We start from the raw sequence: 22323 nt of genomic DNA on the forward strand, positions 1-22323 counted from the left end.
GAAGCAATTCTGTCTCCTTAGAGAGTTGTGTTAGTGAGAAAGCGGAACCGATGTCTAAAGAGAAACTTTTTGGGGTTGTTTTTAAAAAAAAAAAAAAAAAAAAACACCCTTAAAGTCTTTTCTTTTCCTTACATAAATATAGGGAGAAGAGTTTTCTGTACCTCAAAGTAAAAACGTTTTAGCAAATGGGAGATGGAGAGGAAGAGGACAGTCATACTTGACAGCTTGGGCCTTGAAGTTGAAACCAAGTCACATGGTCTTATTAATGTTTCACTCTGCTATGTGAACACTGGAGCAGAGGAACTGTTCCTTTGTGGAAGTTAAATGTTAGCACAGGAGTTTTAGTTACCCACAACACACCCAACAGAATTGGACATGGGATAGCTAGATCTTCCAAGATTGAGGTGGTGAACAAAGGGAAGTGGGGTGGGGAGATTCACTGGATTAGGAAAAGCAGGAATGAATTTCTGAACTTCATTTGTGCTATTTTAAAAGTTAATTTTGCTGCCATTGTGCCAATATTCTTCAGTCATGGAACACTTAGTGGCAACTATAAAGCACTCAATTTTGCTTATTAAGAAGTAATTAGACAGCTAGGTCAGATACCTAGCATGCCTGGTCACTTAACAGATATACTAGGGGTAGGAGAATGAGTTGCACCTTTTGAATCCAACTGAACATCAGCCTGAAGTAATTCATAGCCAGTGCCTGCTCAATGTACCAGTTGAGATGAATTATATAAACCCAATCAATTAACCAGTAAGCATATTTTACCACTGAGTGGTCTACCAAGCCACATTAAAAAACAGTTTTTAACAGGACATGGGAGTCTGCTTTTCACTGTTGGTGGGGGAGTCAAATATTCAGCTGGGCATATGCTGATCCCTGAGGTGTCAGGAGGAGTTCTTTGGATGTGAGTCACGGTATACATATAACTGAAAAATAGAAGGGATTGTTACGATCATATAATGTATGCTCAGGATAAAGTGTCTGATTTAACAAAAGTGTCTTGTAGAAAAATTCTCAGGGTTTCAGACACCAAATCCTTACCTTAGTGCTCCAGTGACACAATGTCCTACTTTCAATGTTCTCAGAAAGATACTTAAGGTTGAATTTGCAAAGGGAAAAAAGCACAGTTGCAAAGCAGAGTGGCTAGAATTCTTCTGGAGAGTTTGGCTTCTCATTATAAGGCTCCCCCTGCCCTAGATCAGATGGACGATTTCCTAATAAAAGGCTTAAAGTCTCAAATGATTACAATAGTTGTTTTACATTTCAGAAGCCAGAGTTAAAGCCAGTTAGCACTGGGATTAGAACAAAATCACTGCTATTCCATATACAGGAAATCAAGTCACAAACCATATCTTTTTAGTAGAGGAAGGGGTGCTGTATGCAGACACATGCATAATTTAACTCCTTCACAAACTTTTCAGCATCTGACTGACTTCATCAGAGCACTAGGGGTCAACATATGTGCACTGTACACTGAAAAGACATGCATATACTTCCAACTCCTTTGTACCTAGACACTTAGATGCGATTATCAACCGTCACACTGAATTAGAAACAGGCTGTAAAGCACAACAGCAGGAGGGCTTTTTATTATTTGTTTATTAGTACTGAAATACATCAAAGCCATGCTGACACTATCCTTCCTCATCACAGAAAAACAGAGCAAGTCCTGGCCAGCCATTTGAGGGCAAGCATAGTAATTCTTGAAGGAAAAACCAGATCCTGCAAGAATACAAGGAAGAGGTTTTCATTCACGTGAGCCGCTGTAGAGGTGAGGAGGTAACCCTTGATCTATTGCACCAACTGTCCTTATAAAACCCTGAGGCGGCTCTCACAATCCCAGAGTCCCCTTCCTTCAGTACAAAAAGCAGACAGTCCTGCAGACCTCCTGAGCTGCATGAGAAAGGTGCAGCCCTCACAAAAGAAGATACAGCTCATGTAATAGCCCTATTCACGTATTATGTCGAACACATATACAAATTGTGTACACATGTAGTTCTCCACACTGTGCTGAACATATACACGGAGTACACGTCCTATCTACTGTCTGCATTTCAGGAGGGTTTCTAGTCAGGTTCACTTAAACACGTATTCAGCAATTTCCAAAGAGGACTACTGTGCTACCCCATAGTAGAATGCTGTAGAAGCATCACAGTCTAAAGAATTGTAGTACAAAATGGCTGCTCTGCAAAGCCTTGAGGAAGAGGAACTTGGAAAGCTTGATGATGACCAACAAGTTTATTATTTTACAATTATTTATCTTCTAAAAAAGGAGTATCCGATTCTGACAGATATAGCATGATACCTCAACAGAAGCATATACACAGGAACGCTCAGGAAAGCTGCCATTTAATTATTAATTGTGGATATACAGGATTGTTCATGTTTTACAGATTAAGGAGGATACTCTTGTGGGCAGCATACAGAGAGCTCCATACTTATTAGTTGTATCCTCTGTTATGTCCTTGTCCATTTCCCCAATGTGATCCCTTTTATTTTCAGACTGTGAAAAATTCTTTAATGCATCTCCAAAAACAGGATCTAGATTAGAAGAGCTTGAGTTCATATCCTTTTGTTCTTAAAATAGTTAAGATCAAAACATGAATTCAATGACCAGAGAGTAGTGAAGTCAGCATTTTAGTTAACCACAAACCCCATTTTAATAAGTATTCCAGAACTTTATTAGTATATTAAGGGTTAGAAGAAGAAGAAATAATAACGGCTGTTTCGAAAGGGGAATGACTCATCTCTGGGACAGGAAAATATAAACCAGAGAAATTTTCTTTTGCACAAAAACAGCTTAATTCAAAATACAATTTTCTGATGCTAGAAGCTAAAGATATGAAGTTTCTTACTGAGTTCCTTGGATAATATAATAATAGTACTCTCATGTTAACCGCACAGACTGCCCACTTAGGGCAATAAATAAGTAACAGTTTTTACCAATTACTGTAGTATATTTTTTACCAAAACAAATGTGAGAATTAAAGAAATCATGCTGTATGTCCTATCTTGGTGCTAATGGTAAGATGGGGAACAACAACGTAACATAGATATTTGACAGATGCTATTACTTCTAATGCTAACCTTCTGTGCACCACACACTAAAGCTATAGAACATATAGAGAAACATAGAGGTGGGGTAAAAAAGGAATCAAAGAATCTCCAGGATCAGAGTTCATACTTCAGGTCTAAGCAAATGTCCTAGATTTATTGGACAGCATGAGCTTAATGCTGAAACAAGTTGAAAGGTCTGGTTTAGACTTTATGACTGTAGAAGCACACAGATAAAGCAAGAAAAGAGCACCATGGAAAAGTGTGATGATCATCAGTAGTTCAGAGGCTGGTTCACAACCTGAAAGTTAAATATAGTCTTTCCAAATATAGGAAAGCTATATTTGGAATACCGAATTTAAGGCAGCTTCATTATTTAAGGGGTGTGGAGGAAAAGGAACACTGGCAACTCAAGCTTTCAGCTTGGGAACATCCAGAAGGACATCCCCACCTTTGACTGCAAAAGCAGCAAACATATAGAAATCAAAGCCTAGGCTACAGCTGCATATGGTTCTGGCTGTCTCTAGGAAGGCCACAAGAGCTGGAAGAGGTACAGAAATGCCAACTAAATATAATCAAGGGGTAGGAGCACCGTTGAGGCTTTTCATTTTAGAAAACAATGGGGTGAGACAGAGGAACATAATGCAGGCGCAGTTATAAACAGGGTAGAGAAAAACTCCCTGAACATATAAAATCTAGGGTTCTCCTTCAGAAGAGGGGTGTATCCACAACGCATTATGAGTTGTCTCGACCTCCTGCTCCTAGACAGGGCCAGACAAAGAGCTTTGTGCCTTACCAGGAGGAGGTTGAATTACAGCCCACTCGACTAGGAGTGCCACTTCATCGGCTGCCCTTTCTACGTTAGCATCCCTGGTCAACATTTGTCAAGCCGCCACCTGGGCCTCCTTATCTACCTTCATGAGGCATTACAAGATTCATGACTGGACTTCTGCTGATGCAGCCTTTGGCAGGCAAGTCCTTCAGAGGGTGGTCCCTACCTAAGACCAGACTCCACAGCTCCCGCCCAGGTTTTTCATAGGGCTTATGGTAGGTCCCCATAATGCTTTGCAGATACAACCCTCTTCTGAGGAAGAATGAATTGTTGGCACTTACCTGAAAGGTCATTCTCCTGAGAAATATGGGTTGTATCCGCCCCCACCCTTTTTGTTCGTCTGGTTTTGTTCTTCCTGTCCTTTTTCTGTCGGACAGTTTCCCTTTCTGGGGTGGACTGTGCTCCCTGGAGGGTTTTGCATTAGTGCTGAGACATATCCCTGAGGGGATTTTCTTTACCCTCGTGAATGTTGTTATTCTGGTTTTTTACTACTTGTTCCTACCCTTATTTCATTTTGCTTTCAGAGCATTAGAGAGCTGGCTATGTACTGAGGCTTGAGGGGATCGTCTCTCCCTCCTGGTGAGGCACAAAGCTCTTTGACTGGCCCTGTCTAGGAGCAGGTGGTCAAGACAACCCATAATGCTTTGCGGATACAGCCCATACTGAGGAGAATGAGCTTTCAGGTAAGTGCCAACGATTCAATCTTCGAGAAGCGACTTAGTTGAGCCATCCCCCTGACATGCAAGTTTTCTATATGTAGGGGCTTTTTTGAAGGAGATCTTTCGAACACCAACTCAACCACTCACCATCACCTGCAACAATTTGGAACATTCCACAAACCGTTTTATCATGTCATATTGTGTAGACAGGGCCAAAATTTGTGGTATGTACTGCCACATGATACTGCAATAGCTACTGCTTTATATGGCTTTTTAAAATAAAAAGTATTGGCGTACAGGTCTACTCTCTGCAAAACAGCGACTTGACAGAATTCAACCGAGGATTTGAAGAGGTTACAGAACATTTGAGGTTGTAGACAATAGTATGCCAGCATATGGTAGCATACCTGGGAACATGTCAGTGGGATTGCAATGTATCAGCAGCTGCTGGGACAGCATGCCTCAGAGAACTATCTGATGATAAAACAACCCAGCCAGGAGATCAGATGGCAGTATGAAAAAGCTCTTATGCAGAATAATGTCCATGGCTAAAGCTGCTCTCAGAAACAAAAACTTCAGAAATCACCACCTTAGGACAAGAAGATGACTGGGCAACCATGCCTTTGGATTAGCACACCTGTGGTCTGGAGGAGCGTTTACTAAGCAGGGGATGCCACTGGACACCTTGGAATTCAAAACCAATGTCCTCATTAATTGCCCAAGTATGTATGCATACATGCACAATGCAAAATGTTGTGAGCCACCCCGAGCAGCTGTGTACTGGAGGGGCGGGGTATAAATATTTTAAATAAATAAAAAGAGCCTGTTTTACTTTAAAATGTCAAACACTGCAATACCCACCCACCCCCAGTGTCCTGCAAGCCTCCACCTCCTCCAAAGGCTTACAGGATACTGAATTAAGGAGCTCTGTCACCTTGGCACACCTCCAAAGCACTTTGACAAGTGTTGGAAGATTTTTTGGGGGGGACTGGTACAAAAAGCTACCTTTAACTCTGTTTCCGGGCCCAATTCAAACCGCTGGTTTTAACCTTTAAAGCCCTAAATGGCTTGGAATCGGGTTACCTGAGAAAGCGCCTTGCCCCATATGACCCTACCCGGTCCTCAAGATCTTCTTCGGAGGCCCTGCCCCTGCCAAATGAGGTGAGGCAGGTGGCTACCAGGGAGAGGGCCTTTTCGGTGGTTACACCCCGTTTATGGAATAGCCTCCCCAGTGAGGTCCACTTGGCTGCATCACTTTGTTTTTTTAGATGCTAGGTAAAGTCCCTTTTGTTCACCCAGGCCTTTCAAATATGGGTTTTTAAGTTTGGGTTTTCAGATTTGTTCTGATTTTTAACTAATTCCAAAATGAGTTTTAAAGTTGTTTTGTATTGTATTTTGCATTTTAAAAAACATTTTCTTGTCTGTTATGGTTTAATGTGCTATGGGTTTTTATTGTATGTTTTAATCTTCTATTGAGAGTCGCCCAGAGAACAAATTGTTATGGGGCGGCTAACAAATAAAGTTCATTGTTATTATTTAACTGCATTATATTTGAGCTATTTAACTGGAATTATTATATCAATGAAATATTTATATAGGTGTGTGGTGATCTATGATTATTTGGGAAAGGCAGATTAAGCATTGAAACAAAATAATCAAGACTTCAACAAATGCTACCAAGACCAAAGTTTATACTTCAAAGATAACCATCTTTGTAAATTAAAACATTTTGTCCTTTTCAGGATTGCTTTACATTTTTTCTTAAAATCCTTATTTTAACTGACTTGAACACAAACTAATTATGTGCTTAACAAAAGCTCTAGGTTAAATAAAGGCAGAAAATTGAGGCAGAGTTTACAGCTAAAATAACTGAAAGTCCAAAGAAACGAGATTTCTTAAAGTTTTCTGGGTATTGCAGCCCCGTGTATATATATTGCAAGTTAACCCACATAAGTTACTAGCCCATAAAGCTAGCTTCCCAACCGCCCACACATAGCCAAAAGTCTAAAAGAACAAACTATCTTGGATGCCTAACCACTCCAGATGCTAGCATGTTCCTCCTTTCCTCACCAAGCTTCCCCCCCCCCACCCCAAACTTCCATTTGAAATCATACATAAATTGTTCAACAGAGTCACACCGGGATAGTATCTTTGTGATTTATACCACTTTCTTTCAGCTGTGCATGTAAATGATGTAATTTCATCAGTGCTGCTCCTTCAAGTTATTGTTAAAAATAGCATAGGCATGATACACTGGTGAAATGGATCCACTCAATGCAGTGAGGTAATGCCATAAATCAATGGTCCTTCCTAAGGAGCACAAGACAAGAAACGAAGCGAGGGAAGCAACTCTGCCTTTTCTACTTGGTTTTCTTTTACTTGATTTAGAGAAAACAATTATGTGTATTCAAGTTATAGATAAAACATTTAAAAAGATTATTCTAGACAGGCAATTACAACTAGTGCTTAGTCATTCCCATACAGCTAAACAAGTCATTTTGCTGCTTTCTACAGCCCATGACACATGGTGGCTGGTTTCACTTCAGAAGCCTTCTCAGGAGAACAAGTACAAGGATTGTTGGCTCCTCCTTGACTGACTTGGCATTTGACCTCTACTGTTCTATTTTGACCCCATACTCCTAAAGCAGAGGAGTTGGTTTTTTTAAAGGCTTAAATTTATAACCTGCCTGTGCCATGCAGACTCATGAGAGGTAACAACCTTATTAAGAACAGCAGAACTTATGTATTACAGGTACACAAGCACTTCAGAAGTATACTACAAAAATAACCCATTTGAATCACTAAACATGCTGCCATAGATTTAACAAGAGAGTTCAGGGCCAACAATGAACTTTATCCCACATTTAAAACACTGCTACAAACAGAGCTGCATGATACACATAAAATCCACATTTTGCTATCAAAATAGAATACACTAATATGCTTACTTACACATACAAAATTTGCATAGTTTCTTTTGCCTCCACAATTCAAGTTTCTAAAGTATTTGGAATTTTTTCTTGCTTCACTTCCTTAGCCAGAACCAAATGTCCTTTCTAATCACATTGCTATGTTTTCTACTCACACTAGGCCTTCACAATTGCACTGCTGATTCATGGATCTTTTATATGGTTGTCTGCCTTAATGGGTTATAGCCCTCTCAGGCCAAGGTCTGCCTAATGCAGGTGCTAGTTTTTGAGCAGTCTGAAATATCCTCAGTAGCACCCAAGATTTCTTCACATTTTAGCACTATATAGCAAGTGACTACTGATAATGAACTAGCTAAACAGAATGAATCTTGAATGGGAAGCAGTATACAGTAAACTGTGTAGATGCTTTCCAGTTCTTGCATTAATATTATTCTCACATGACTTCAACTGCATTTAAGTGAATATTTTCCACTAGACTGGAGGAGCCATGGTCTCCAAACTCACATAAAAAACAAGCTTTCACTTCCCTCCACATACAAGTGATTCTGCATCATGTTATTCTACTGCTTTCATTTTACCTTCATTTATCTTTAACACAAGTTGTTCAGGCTTCTCTTTAAGCTACCCTTGTATGGAAACCCATGCCTATACATGCAAAACATTCATATGGGAGAACAAGAGAGATACTGTCTGTTAAATGATTGGTAACAGTAGCAAAGAATAAATTTTAAAATTGAGAAAACTGTCAAGACACCTTACTCTTCCAAGATGCAAACAGCCAGTGCAGGAAAATAACCTAAGTGAAACTTAGATTGGTTCTGTATCCTGTGCTTTATAATAAAAGACTTCTGTAAACTAATATATTTTAAAGTTTGCTAAAGATTCAAGTGGAGAGCAATCCATGTTCATGAGCTCACATAACAATCACAAGTCTCTGTTTTGCCATGAGAACATGATCGGAATAATTTCCCTATGATTGCATAACCACTGCACGTTCCTACCCATGTGAGGGGGAAAAGAATTATTTCAGAAGAAAATGCAACAAGGTAAGAATAGCGTTGGCTTTAACGTTTTACATCTTACCGTACAGGCCTATTGAAAGCTGAATCATTTCAACATCTGGTTTAATGTACTTTATCCCACACTATGCTTTTGGAAAATATGCTGTGGTCAAGACCGCATCTGGTGCAGTGTTAAAGAGACATTCTACATACAGAGTGCAATACTACTTGGTGCTCATCTCATGTTGTTCACACAAGTGAAGCACGAATCATTTTTGTTTTCAACTTCATATTTAGAGACAATCTCAGCTTTGCTTCCCCAATAGGAAGAATTTCTACAGTTTTTCAAATACAGAACCAATGAATTTTTGTTTACTGTTTTAAATGTAAAGATCTCAGACTAGACTGACCATTCACTGCTTTATTTTCAGGGACCAATTCCAATTTTGATCTGGACATGAGTTTCCATGAATATGAAGAGACTATTTTCAACTCTTCTGAGAATTAGCATGATTTCCCACGGACAGAAAATGACAGAACTTCATTACAGATTCTTGGGGTCATTTAATATGGTCAAAGCTATTAAAAAAACCTTTCAAAAACAGAATTCATAGACCATGGCAGACATCCCATGATATGACAATTAAAAGTCATTTCTAACGTCCTTTTAATTTCAATGGGACTTTCTTGAGTAAGTTTAGTCAGGATGTCTGCCAATGTCATCAGATAGTATTTACAAGGAAAGCTGTGCCTACAGTAAAGATTGTTTAATATTTTCCATTACAAAGCACCAGCTGTTAAGGATGAGCCTGAAGCGCTTCGGCACCACTTTGGAGAGGTGCCAAAACGCTTTGGCTCCCTGGCACTGGAACGTTTCGGCACAGGGCAAGCAGTTCCCTTAAGAGGAGGCAGGTAGACTCTGGGCCAGTCACTTCTCTCTCAGCCTAGCCTACTTCACAGGGTTGTTGTGAAAGAGAAACTTAAGTATGTAATACACCACTCTGGGCTCCTTGGAGGAAGAGTGGGATATAAATGTAATAATAATAATAATACTACCACCTGCCCGTCCAAGCTCCCACCGCGGCACTGTTTAAACAGAAATGCCTCAGTGTAAGTGGCAGCTTGTGCCGCTTGCCCCTTTAAAACGCCACACGGCAGTGATGGGATGCATCCTCCAGCATCCCTCGCACAACATTGGCACGTAAATGGCCAGAGGACGCATCCCACCGCCGTGGCATTTTAAAGGAGCAAGCGGCACAAGCTGCCACTTGCACTGAGGTTTTTCTGCTTAAACAGCGCTGCAGCGGGGGCTTCAAGGACAGACAGGTAGGACCTGCCCGCTTCCTCTTAAGGTAACTCCTCACCGCCCTTGGTTGTGCACTGAAGCAATTCGGTGCACATCCCCACCAGCCGTGTCACAAATATGAAGGCAAGTTATTTTAATTCGATTCTGCACAAAGTTTCTTATTTGGGGGCGAATATTGAAACGTTCTAAGAGGTTATTGAATGGCTTTTGTGGACTGCTGTTTTAAAACTATAAGACAGCATAGCACATTCTAGCGTTTCAATGCCATTTTTGGAAGGAGTGTAAATCAAATAAATAAATAAATCCAAGCCGAAGAGACTAACCCTAAACAGATGCATATACACTGGAAGTATCAGTCTATAAGGAAAGCATGAAGCATGTCATCTTGAAGATGGGAATCCAAGGACTGGGACATTTTCTAGTTACAGCAGAAGTACGACTAGACTGACATGCACAGGAAAGCAGCTTGGGGTTGTTTAAAGTACAAACTCATTCAGGCACTGAAAATTCAAAACAGAGCTCTGCCCTACTTGCCCAAGACAGGATGTCAGCTTAGCAGTTGCTATGCAAGTCTCTTCTTGTGCTGTAGCGGCAACTAAAGCAGAGGAATAAGACCTGGTTGTAACTCTACTTTACATGAAATGGAACTACTGAAGGCAGATTTGTAGCTGCAGGCATAACACCTCACTCAAATGTTTTGCTTGCCTTAGTCACTGACTAAATAGTTGCAGTTTGTATCTTCTGAGGGCATAAGGAGGAACGCAAGAGAGATCCATGGAAAAGTCACACCTGCTATTAATATGACAAAGTATTGCTGCTTCTCTTGGTTAACCAGAGAGTCTGGGTGCAACTGCTACTTTAATCACTGCATAGTTATAGAATCATAGAACAAAAGCAATTCATTTTTTGTCCCTGTGACTAGTAATAATATGGAGATTCAACAAGACAGATGGGAACACAGTAAAGGGGGGAAATGCATCTTCTCCATGGACTGTCAGTAGATGAAGTTGAAGCACATCCTATTTTTAGCAAAACCAAAATAGACCAAAAAAGTGAAATTTTACTTTTGAGTTCCCAGGAGCCTTTATAGATAAACAGACATTTTAGTATAAATCTTATATGTGCTTCTAATTGTTGCAACTTCACCAGCTAGGTCTGAAACACACACAATTCAAGACTAGAATTTCTTCCAGGAAACATCAGCCTAGCATAGAATCTGCTGAATGCCTAGTTGCTATTGGAGACAGGAGTTCAGAAATGGAAAAGACACCTGAACATTGCTAGCTTGTCTAGCGTAATTTATGCACATTTCCCTTTAAACAGCTTTTATCATTTCTCTTGCATTTAGTGATCAATACTATAAATGACATTTTTCTCTCCCAACTACAATCAATCATTAATTTTTTAGGTCATTCAGAAATAAATCACTTTTTCTCAAAAAATAAGATTATTATACAAAACCTAGAGATGCACCTTTGGAGTGTTTCCCTGAAGGCCTTTTGGGCAATGACTCCTCAATGGAATGTGCTGATGTATGTAGTGCATTTTCTAAACTGTTACCAATGCTGTTTATAGGGGTCTCAGATCTTGGAGTGACCTGGGGAGGAAAAAGCAAGCAAATTAGTCAGTTTTACTTCTTCAGCTCAGAATTTTCTTAGCATCTCCTAGAAAGAATAAGCCATTCAAAAGTACTCATTTGAATACATTTCCTCTTTACAGTTCCTTTGATGGGAGAGAATGTGATCTTGTACCCATAAAGATCAACTAGGTACAGTATTACACTAAACGGCTCGGTTAAACTGCCATGCTAAATTCAACTGCCATGAAACATGTTTTTGACCGTATAAAACTGCCAAATAAATAAATCATGATTTGGCATTACATGTGAACCAAGCCAATATACAGTACACAACCTGTACTGCAAACTGAGTATGCTGAAGTCTGGTTCACATCTGTATTATATCAAATTTTACCATTCGTCAACCTTCCTTTCTGTCTGGAAGATATTAAGTTTGCTCTCATTTCACAGTGATCACCAGTTCAACTAGCATACCAGCTCACTCCTATCAAACACACTCTTATCTTATCAAACACATGTAATTAAAAAGGGATGATTGGTTCCAAATGCAGCACTTACTATGACTAATCTTGTTTTGATTGGGGCTTGCTACTACTTCCCAAGAACTTTTACACTGAACCCCATATCCTCTGATGCAACATATGGTTCAGATTCTTTAGTAGGAACACACACACAGTGGTGTAAGAGTAGCATCAGTTGTGTCTTCCCAAGGCCATTCCCCTCCCTAAAGTTACAGAACACAATGGAACACATTTCACAATTGTGAAATGCCTTACAAAACAATTCAACATTCCACAAAGAATCCAGTAGTACTTCCTTTTGCCCCTGCTTTTAGCCATGGCATATCACACCCAGGGGGAGCCACCTAGTCCCTGCTGGCATCTTTAGCTTGCCTGTTCTCCTTTAACAAAGTCTAGCCCCAAGGTCCTAACAAGCAGTTGTGACGCATTCACCCACGTTTGCCTCCAAAGGCAGAGGACTATAGTACTTACCATTCTCCTTTTTCCTGCCCAGAAGCTACCATGCTGTATCAAGTCTTTCATCTTTCCTCCTGAGCCACAGAAGCACTTGTCTCAAGACAGTGTTTGACATGGCCATCCACTGCTTTCCTGAGAAGATGCCCAAGACTGGTCCTTGACTATCTCTCTAGCTCTCTCTCTCACATGCAACTATGCCCCTTATGTAAAATGCATTTTCCCTACAGCCTCCAGGCATCACCCTCCAGGCATCACCTCCACAGAGAAACAGTCGCCAGTGTTTCAGTGGCTTACTTTAACTGAGGACATGAAACAATGTTTATCTCACAACCACCATTGGTGGATTTTATGTTGGAGTCCGTAACCCAATGCTGTAATTGACAGAATCTGGTGTGGTTTTTTAAAAATAAAAGTCATAAAGAGGGACTTTGCTTTACATGTGCTGGGCAGACACATGTAGCTTAACAAATCTAAGACTAGGCTACAAGGGCAATTGGGATAAAGGCTTGTCACAGACACTTAGCACAAAGGTAAACAAAAACAAAAAAAACCCTTAAGAAATCAAAGATTAGAAGCTGACAAAGAAAATGGTACTCCAGAGGGCTCTTGAAATTTAACATTTGTTTACTGGAGATTAACTGTGAAAACAGCACACCTTGCAAATGATATCAAGTTATTCAAGAAGCTGAGACAGGTAGAAATGGGAATCAATACATCACAAACACAGGTGAAAACTATGCCAGTGGATTAAAAACAAAACAACTTTGCAGCACCCACACTAGTCATAAGATACCAGCAGCTTTAACTGGAGTTTGTGAGTTATAGGAGGATAATATTTTCAAACAAGTACATCTTTTTTAGGTCCAGTGCAAATCCCCCCTTCCACATCTTTCATGGTTTGCCTTATGCCTGTTTTGGCACCAACTATGATTAATGCTAAGCTGATTTCTTCTCTTAACCAGGGCAAAATCATGAAATCTTGGCCAGAAGTGGGTTTGTAAACTCTAGTGATGAGGGAATGCATTATGTATCAACCATGGTTAACACTAATGCAGATAAAACCATAGTTAAACCAAACAATGGAAATCAGGGTAGAATTCACCCAGGAGAGAGGAGGGATGGAGAGAATGCATACTCTGCATGGTTAATGGACCAGGAACACTGACACCTGTACTGAAAATATATTCTTTGTGCAAGACTATACTCTGGAATAATGCACAGCAATTATCTCCATATTCAGTATTTTCCTATATTCCCTTATTGCTATTTTTAACTAATTTGATGAACACATTTCCTCATATTTCCTCTTTATTTTAGCAACTCAAATTTCCCCCCGACAAACTCTGAATGTATTAACATAGCAAGCCACTTGAATATTTACCCAATATCTATTTACCCCTGGTGGCGCAGTGGTAAAACTGCCGCCCTGTAACCAGAAGGTTACAAGTTCGATCCTGACCAGGGGCTCAAGGTTGACTCAGCCTTCCATCCTTCCGAGGTCGGTAAAATGAGTACCCAGAATGTTGGGGGCAATATGCTAAATCATTGTAAACCGCTTAGAGAGCTCCGGCTATAGAGCGGTATATAAATGTAAGTGCTATTGCTATTGCTATTGCTATATCTAAACAGAAGGTGGCTGTGCTATGGAATGGAAAAAATGAAATGAACCTTCTACTTAAAGAGAAGGTGTGTAAAGGGATGAGAGTTGCTGTGAAGAAGGTGATGTGATAAGCAGAGTATAGATACCGTATTTTTTTTAATCAACAGAGTTACAGTAATGTGGATTAAACCACTACTAGCTTTCTAAGTTGTGGTTCAGAAGACTCTGTTTGCCATGAAATATTTTGTGTTCATTCTTCTTGTACCTGTTGTAGTAGTATGCAATCATGTTACTAATACCAGTACAAGTTAAAGAAAAACCACATCTTTTGTCTTCTCAATCCTACGGAATGCCAAAAGGAAGCTCTTTGTTCAAAGATTCCACAGCTCTCAGTTTGGGGATTCCCCTTTCTAAGCCTACAGTTTATCCCAGTACACATTCTGGCCGCTCCTGCAAGTCCCAACTATGGCATGAAATACATTTCATTTCCTATCTGGCTGTGCTTGCTTCAAGCACAAGGGGTGTGTGCATCTGTATATGTGTACACAAGTAATAAAGATTTTCAAACAAAAAAAGATTGAGGCAGCATTCAGTCACCTATAAGTAGGGTGCCCAGAAGCCCTCACATCTAACAGCACTTGAAGTCTAGTTGTGCCATTTAAATGGGGCCATTTTGAGAAAGTTGCTACAGATTTAAGCCAATATATCACTTATTTAAAAAGGAAAACATTTAAACTAGCTACTGGTATTTTGATTTCAAGAAGATGGTTTTAAAAGATGAAGTTTTCCTCTTTGGAACACAAAGGGTCCCAGACTGACTAAAAGTTAGTCATGACTAAGTATCACTGAAATCAATGGGACAAGTTAGTCAGAAATAACTTAAATCTCATTGATTTCAATGGGACTTAGCCATGACATAACTTAATAAATGACTGAATACAGTATGTGCAAATCAACCATTCAGTAAAGATAAATTTGGGTTTCTGGGTTTGTTTTAACACATAAGAATATGATATGTACTGATAACTGAAGACATCAAGAGTCACCAATACTAGTTGCTTGGCTGTTTTGATATAGTCTCTCTGCACATATTGGAAAATCAGTACTCCAGCAAAGTAAATCTCAACTCCCATCAAGCAGAAGATTCCCAATGGAGCGCAACTATTCATCCAGTTACAGAAGGAGCTTCTGTTGATGGAGCACTGCTGCAAAAAACATCTGGATGCCACCCACTGACAGACTATCAGTCTCTGAATGGCCTAAACTGCAGGAGACTCCTGGAACCAGAATTTAATCTGAACAACTAAAGCCTCAAAGGGTAGAGCCTGGAAAGCTTTAAAATTCTATATATTCAGCACTTCCAATGCAATTTCCCCTGGACTAATACTAAGCCAAGAGGAATTATTCCTTGTTTTGAGCTACCTCTGAAGAATAGAAACAGAGTTAAGTCCCTTCTCTAATTATACCTCTCTTGAAGAATGTCCATTGACACTTTTAGCTGTAGTTTAAAAGCTACTAATCTCAACTCTTGGTCCCAGATATTTTGACACAAGAAAGAAAAGCATGAGAGTCAAAGTACACATGGACCAGAACTCCACAGTAATTTAACATTTTGGGATGTAAGGCAGCAACACTACTAAGGATACCTGCAGGAAACAACCCCAACCTGTAGCTTCACTTTAACAGATCCAAGTCATATAGATTTCACTCAGTCATCTGGATAAACTATGTTCAAATACAGTTAGGAGCTTCATTGCTTTTACAGCTAAATGAAACAGAAACAGAAGTCAATCACCATCAGGCAGATACATGCAAACAATACAAATTTGCAGCTCCATTTGCTCCATGCCAGCCTTTGCACTCAAGTCCCTAATACCTTCAGTGGGATTGCTCAGTTACTCTGTGCAAAACAAAGGCTTAGGCCTCTGCCTCGGAAGTTTCAGTCCAACCTAAGTAGAAACTGTTCCCTCAGTCCAAGCTCCTCTCAAGAGTGGCCACAACAGTTATGCATGCCACAATGTAGCCACTGCTTCACTTGCAACCCATTGATAAGCGGTTTCCAATTGCAGGGTACAGAACTCCCAAAACATATTACTGTTTAAAGGGGATGCCCATGTCTGTAATCAGGAAACAGCAGGAATAGGTTTAGGAGCAGCAACTTCTACCTTCTCAGTGCTTCAGTGACAGGCAAAGCTATACCTGTTGAATATTGAGGAGCAGACCCACTTTTCAAGGCTAGATGTTAGCAGCCCCAATGTTAAGCTTCACCCAAAACATCCAGTGAGGCACTCAAATAGCTGTTGTTTTGAATACTTGGAATGTTAGCACTGAACATTGGAAAGGGGATCAATAATTGAAGGCTCCCAAGCCAAACCCTGCCCCCTAAGGAGAACAGCCCAACCACTTCCCAGGTTGTCAACCCCCTTTCTTCTTTCTTCCTTCTCTCTGTGCTTCCACAACAGGAGGCAGTGGATGCACACATGCAAGAAGAGGAAGTTTCAGGCAGCGCCAAATGAGAAGGCGAAAGAGATGGGATAGGGAGAAAGGTGGACTTGACATAGCTAACTGTCATTTGCTGTGAATCACAGCCACAAGGAACTCTTTCCCATCAAATTCCTAACAGGCTGACACCCCACCCCACCCCAGAGCAGGGCAGAATCCTGACTAAGGACGTTGTCCTTGTCCTGAAGGAACAGTCTACTAATATGATACCCACCTTGTGGCAACCAGGACATGTTCCCATGGTGCTAGCGGTGGGAGTGTTGGGGTTCTTGCTGGTACTGGCTATGATGTTTTGGATCTTGGTGAGCTCCTGCCTCAAGACCTGCTTTTGATGAAAGCTGAAGGCAGGGTGGTTGGAGGCCATGGTGAAGAGCAGCAAAAACTCATCCCCAGTCCGGCCTTCATTGAGCTGCAGTCCATAGTTGTGGATGACGGAGTCAATGTGGGTGAGAGTGCGGAAAAGGACCCCCGCCGCTTCCCGGTGGGATGAGCCCAGGAGCGCCAGGGAGACTAACAGTTTGCTGCGTACCACCTCATCCGTCAGGTTGGTGAGGCTGCCCAGGTCAGCCGGGTTATTGGCCTTGATTTCCAAATCCCGCAGCGAGTGGTAGTCCTTACGGGCGAGGTCCTCTAGGCAGGCACCTAGGAAGCGCAACTCCAGCGGGATGCACAGGTCCAGCAGGCCACAGAGGAACTCCACCCGTTGAGGAGAGGGCAGCTCAGAGAACCAGCGGTACACGTTCTCTCTCTGTAGCCGTGGGCACCGCTTCTCTACCATGCTGCTAGTTACTGCCACCCAAGGCAGCAGAACCACCCCCAGGGTAGAGGGCAACAACCACGAAGACCACTGTGTTCCACAGGAGTAGGGAAGAAATACACCCACAAATACCAGCCAACAAGAACGTGATGGGTCCCCAGAGATACCCAGGTGTTAGGGCCTAGCCTCAAGGAGCTTTTAAACAACAATAATAAAGGAGTAGCTCAAGCAAAGGTCTCCTGAGGGCATACAAACTTGGAGCTCACTACAGAGGCCTCCCCACCATCACCACCCACAAAAGTGGGAGACACACAAGCACTGGGGGGATGGAGAAGAGGAGAAGAAAAGCACAAAGCGCTAAAGAGCGGGTGGCGGGGGGGAAGAGCAATCAAATTATTGAAGGGCAATGACCTGAAAATTGGGGGGGGGGTTAGGGGGTACGACTGCAGAGCTCCCGGCAAGGGCTACTAAAAGGAGGGAGAAACTGAAAACCAAGTTATCTTTGGGGTGAGGGGGAGGAAGAGAGCTCAAAAGACCCCCAAAGCAGAAAATGAAGGGGGGAGCACTCTGGGGGTGTGGGAAGAGCACAGCACAGGGTCCCGACCGGGAGGGGGGCTAGGAGGATGTGGGGGAGGGGCACAGAGCCCCGGGAAGGGGCGGCTGAGGATGGGGGAAGGGCTCTGATTGGAGGGGGGAAGAGAGCCCCCTGGGGGGAGGGGCACAGACCCCCGTGTGAATCCTCACCTCCTTTTATTGGGGAGGGGGGCTCCCCTCAGAAACCGGGCTGGGAGGGAAGGGGGGGCAGCGGGGGGGGCCCTCCGGCCCCTGCTTGGCGGCGGCGAGGCAGAGGCCTCTTCTCCCCCCACCCGGGCCAGCCTCCTCCTCCTCCTCCTCCTCTCCTCTTTTTCCTCTCCTCACGGGGCGGCTCCTTCCCCCCGCCTCAGCCCGGTTGCCTCCATCCCTCGTTCCGGCCGGGCGGAGGGGAGAGCCCGCCCCCGTCGTCGTCGCCGCCGCCCGTCCGCCCCTCCTTCCTCCGCCTCTCCTGCTTCGCCCTTCTTGCTCTCCGCCCCCCGCCGCCCCCTTTTCCCCCTCCCGCCCCGGTTCTAACCGCCACTAGCGCGGCAAATAATCCCCGCGGTCGGCAATAGAGGCGACGGCGGAAGCGCACACTCTGCTACAGCCTCCGCTCCGTTATGCGCGTGCGCGATTCCAGGGGCGGAGGGATCCCTCCTGCTGGAAGTGAAGAGTCCCGGCCGGCTGGGCAAGGAGGCGGAGGACGGGTCTCTTTCGCACTCTCAGCCCCGCCCACTCCCCGCTCTGACGCGCCACGATTGGTCTCCGCTTCTCCACCCTCCCCTTCATCGCTCCGTCTCTCCTTCCCTTCCCACCGCCCACCTAACGGGAACCAGAGCCGCTGGGCAGCCGCGGCTGTCAATCACGCCCCGCAAGCCCCTCTCTCTCCGGTGGGCACCCATTGGCCCGAGCGCGCCCCGAGGAGGCGTGGCAGCATAGAGAGATTGGTGGAAGGACCGTAATGTCTGGTTCTGTGTGTCCTATAGGGCACGTGCTTGCCTTTGCCTAGTGGCTCCGGCAGACAGAGAAGCGCCTGGGCCAATAGGGGAAAAGGACGCTGGGAGGGAGGAAAGAGAGAGCGGGAGAGAGCGAGAGAATGCTGGTTGCCTAGCAACGGGGAGAGGAGCCGGGCAAGCCTGATGGGGGAAAAAGGGAAAGCAGCGGTTGGGGTGAAGAAGTTCTGGTTGCCTAGCAACCGGGGCAGCAGCCCTGCTTGGGCCAGCTGGGCTTGGTGGAGAGCTTAGCAGAGAGAAGAACGGAAAATATTGGAGGAAGCCAAGGAAGAAAGGGGGGCAGTGCAGTCCAAAGTGCCCTTGCACCCAAATATGGAGAAAGGCACAAAGGGACAGCCATGAGGATGATGATGATAATAATAATAACCACCCAACACTGACTAGCTTCCGTGCTATGCCGGCTGATGTTGGCTCCTTGGAGAGCCCCAGGAGTGGATAATCTGTTTATGTATTGTTTACATATCTTAAACATCACCCCCACAGACACATTAAGTCTAGCCTTCAATAGGAATCTTTAAGGTGGCAAACAAATGCTCTCAGATTAAATGAACACTGTAATAAAAACAAAAAAAGCCCTTCCCTGAATTATTGGGGTTTTTTAAAATTTGAAAATGCTAGAAGAAGAAAAACAAACATCACACCTACAACATTACTGCAAATAATGCTGCAGTATGGCGCAGCAAGGAAATGACTAACAAGCCAGAGGCTGCCGGTCACCTCTATTGGGCAGCAGCAATCTAGGAAGATGCTGAAAGGCATCATCTCATACTGTGTGGGAGATGGCCGTGGTCAACCCCTCCTATATTCTACCAAAAACAACCACAGGGCTCTGTGGGTGCCAGGAGTCGACACCAACTCGATGGCACAACTTTGCCTTTAATTTTGGGAAGGGCTGGAGAGAATCTCTCTATGTGGTTGCTAAGAGTCAACACCGACTTGACGGCACTTAATCAACCAAACCTTGGCAAGATTAATGCATGCTACTTCAGAAAAAAGTGTGAACCAAAATTTGAGGAGATGCCCAGTCCTTTCTGCTTGTTTCTTTGGGATTCTTATTACCTAACTGTACATATAGAGAGAGAGAGGACACATTCCAAAGCATGGTTTATCTGCCTAAAGTCTTCTTTGGAGACATCTAAAAATCCAAAGTAACATACATTTTAGATAATGAATGGGCTGTACATTGCATTTTTAGGCATACCATGACTTTCTGAAAGCACCTTAAGATTTAAAAGCATCACATGGCAAATGACTTAAGAAGCAGCACAGGAAGGTTGTGTTTACACATCTTTATGCACAGTGCCTAACACAACAGGCTACGTAATCCAGGGCCTGGAAATTGGTTGTTTGCTTAGGCTTTTCAGCTACATCAGTGCTGGTCTAGGGATGGAGACCTAAGCCACAGCAGGCTGAGGAAGTTGGGGATACTTTTACTGTTCCATTAGAAATATCTGATTTTCAATAGACTAGGAAGTCCTATATAAATGTTATGGGCCAGATCAGCTTTAGGCCTGGCTGTGGGTTTCCCACCCACCCCCTCAGTCTTGGGCCAAAAGGGTAGGACTACTCCCCTCTAACAGGGATTCCCAGATGTTGTTCACTACAACTCCCAGCATCCGCAGCTGCAGTGGCCTTTGGCTGGGGGTTCTGGGAGTGGTAGTCAATAACATCTGGGAATCCCTATTAGAAGGAACACTGGGTAGGACTTCCTGATGTCTGTGTCTAAACCTTCTCCTGCTTCTGGTCCCTATTTTCCTTCTTTGCCTGTTTGTTGACTTTGTACTCACCAGATCCTACTAACCAAGTGTAATCATGTATGAAACCTCCCTCAACTCTGAACTTGACACCAAGATGGATCCAGCCTACTTGAACCTACTGCCAGTCTTATGCCCAGGTAAGTTAAATGCTTATTGGCCAAGTTCCTAACATGAATAGTGTGGCATGTTTTCCATTTGGGTTGCTGTGAGGAGTAACAGTGCTGGGTATTGAAGACCTGCCCAGTGCTATGGAAAGGCCAAGCCTGCTATGGATAACTGAGTGACTAGGAACATAATCCTCATCACCCCTGAAGGGCTGCTGAAGGGCTGCTGAATAGAATTGCTGCAGGTGTCGCCTTCACTCACCGGCAGTAGGCAGTAGTGGCTTGTCCTGAGGAGCCAGGGGGATGCCAAAAGAGGCACAGCGACTTCTGCTTTCCGGCAGCAGTTTGGGTGATGCCTCTCTCTTCCGCCCCGCCCAAGAGCCGCGCTACCTGTAGGCTGGTCATTCTTCATGTAGAACTGTGCAGTTAACCTCCTTGGGTGCCCCCTGGCTCATTAGGACAAGCCACTGCTGCCAGTAGGACTCGTATTACTTGTGAGCCAGGAGGCCTTGTTTTTACTGGAACAACCAGGAAAGCGATTGCCACTACAGCAAACATGAAGGCAGGTGGCCAAGAACATCCTTGAAGATGGGCAAAGGAACATCAGGACTCTCATTTAATTTGCAGCAGAGAGAGAGACAGCAGGAATGAGGAATGCACTGGGTAGAGGCGTATATTTTGGTTTATAAAAACCATAGGCAAGACTTCAGAATTTATCTCTCCTTTCATTAGGCTATAGGCATACAATAGGAGTGGCTGATCATATTTTTTTGTAATGCAGACCCAGCCCTGAGAATGGGGGCTGGGTGGGAGCTAGTCTGCTGCTGTGGGAAAGTGGTTGAATTGCTAGTGATCTGTAGAGGAGATGGAGAATGTTGCATACTTGTGCGCCTTGTTATTCTTTTCTTTGTTTATAGGGCTAGCAAGCTGGTTTTTATTTGTTTGTTTTTTCATTTTGTTTGGATTGTTTTAATTAAAACAATAAATTTGTTTTAATTCACTTTGCTGCAATCTGCCTTAAAACCTATTTGCAGTATTTACATTGAGTTACAAATAATAATTCATCCTAAACCAAGACACCACTGGTTAGCATTGCAATCTGTACAATCCCAGTTTCTAAAAAAACCTTCTGAGTTTGTTCCCTTCTGTTCTCTAAATCTATCTAAATGGTTAATGGATATGTAGGAATCAAGAAAGGCACACAGATTTTTCTTCCTCTCACCACTTATGTTTTGCTGTGGCTCAAAGTCTGTCTAGTTTATCACGTAGATAAGTGTGCCTTATTGTCCTGGCATATTTTATTTGCATTCCCTTCTATAAAATAAAACAGGCAGAGTATTGTTTTTTGTTTATTTTTGGAATGGCCAAGATAAACGTAGATGTTTAATCCTAGATTCTTAAGGCTTGTAAGAGTATGAACCAATGAAAAAAATCCAACAGAACTGAAACAAGGCATCCAGTGCTACAGCCCATGTGATCACAAGAGTCCTCCAAGCTGATCCTGCTTGGCTGACAGTACAGCTTGTGCTGAGTGTTGTGGTTAATACAGCACCAAGGAAAACACTGAAGAAGTAGGGGTGTGGGGGGGGGAGGGAGGGAGGGAGGATATATATGCACAATAACGCACATAAAAGAAGTATTGTAATAGAAATTGCAACAAGAAGCAGTAC

General features: G+C 43.0%; 1 protein-coding gene and 1 long non-coding RNA gene across 3 annotated transcripts in view; one reads left to right on the top strand and one right to left on the bottom strand.

Annotated features, from left to right (window-relative positions):
* ZCCHC14 (zinc finger CCHC-type containing 14) overlaps window positions 1–18644 on the bottom strand; it is a 38125-nt gene extending 19481 nt beyond the window's left edge. The window contains exons 1-2 of one of the 2 annotated variants that reach the window (XM_053270617.1): window positions 16664–18644; window positions 11265–11388 (exon numbers count right to left, since the gene is read on the bottom strand). In XM_053270617.1, the coding sequence (XP_053126592.1) occupies window positions 11265–11388; window positions 16664–17227 (688 nt within the window). In that variant the 5' untranslated portion in view covers window positions 17228–18644. The remainder of the gene's footprint in view (window positions 1–11264; window positions 11389–16663) is intronic. The other variant, XM_053270619.1, reaches the window with a different exon arrangement.
* Window positions 1719–12543, top strand: LOC128334213 (uncharacterized). Its single transcript, XR_008311216.1, has 3 exons — window positions 1719–1780; window positions 11511–11559; window positions 12385–12543. It is a non-coding gene; the product is annotated as an uncharacterized LOC128334213 (long non-coding RNA).
* Window positions 18645–22323: the final 3679 nt, after the last annotated feature.

This window comes from Hemicordylus capensis, chromosome 9 (genome assembly GCF_027244095.1).
Source record: "Hemicordylus capensis ecotype Gifberg chromosome 9, rHemCap1.1.pri, whole genome shotgun sequence".
Lineage (NCBI taxonomy): Eukaryota > Metazoa > Chordata > Lepidosauria > Squamata > Cordylidae > Hemicordylus > Hemicordylus capensis.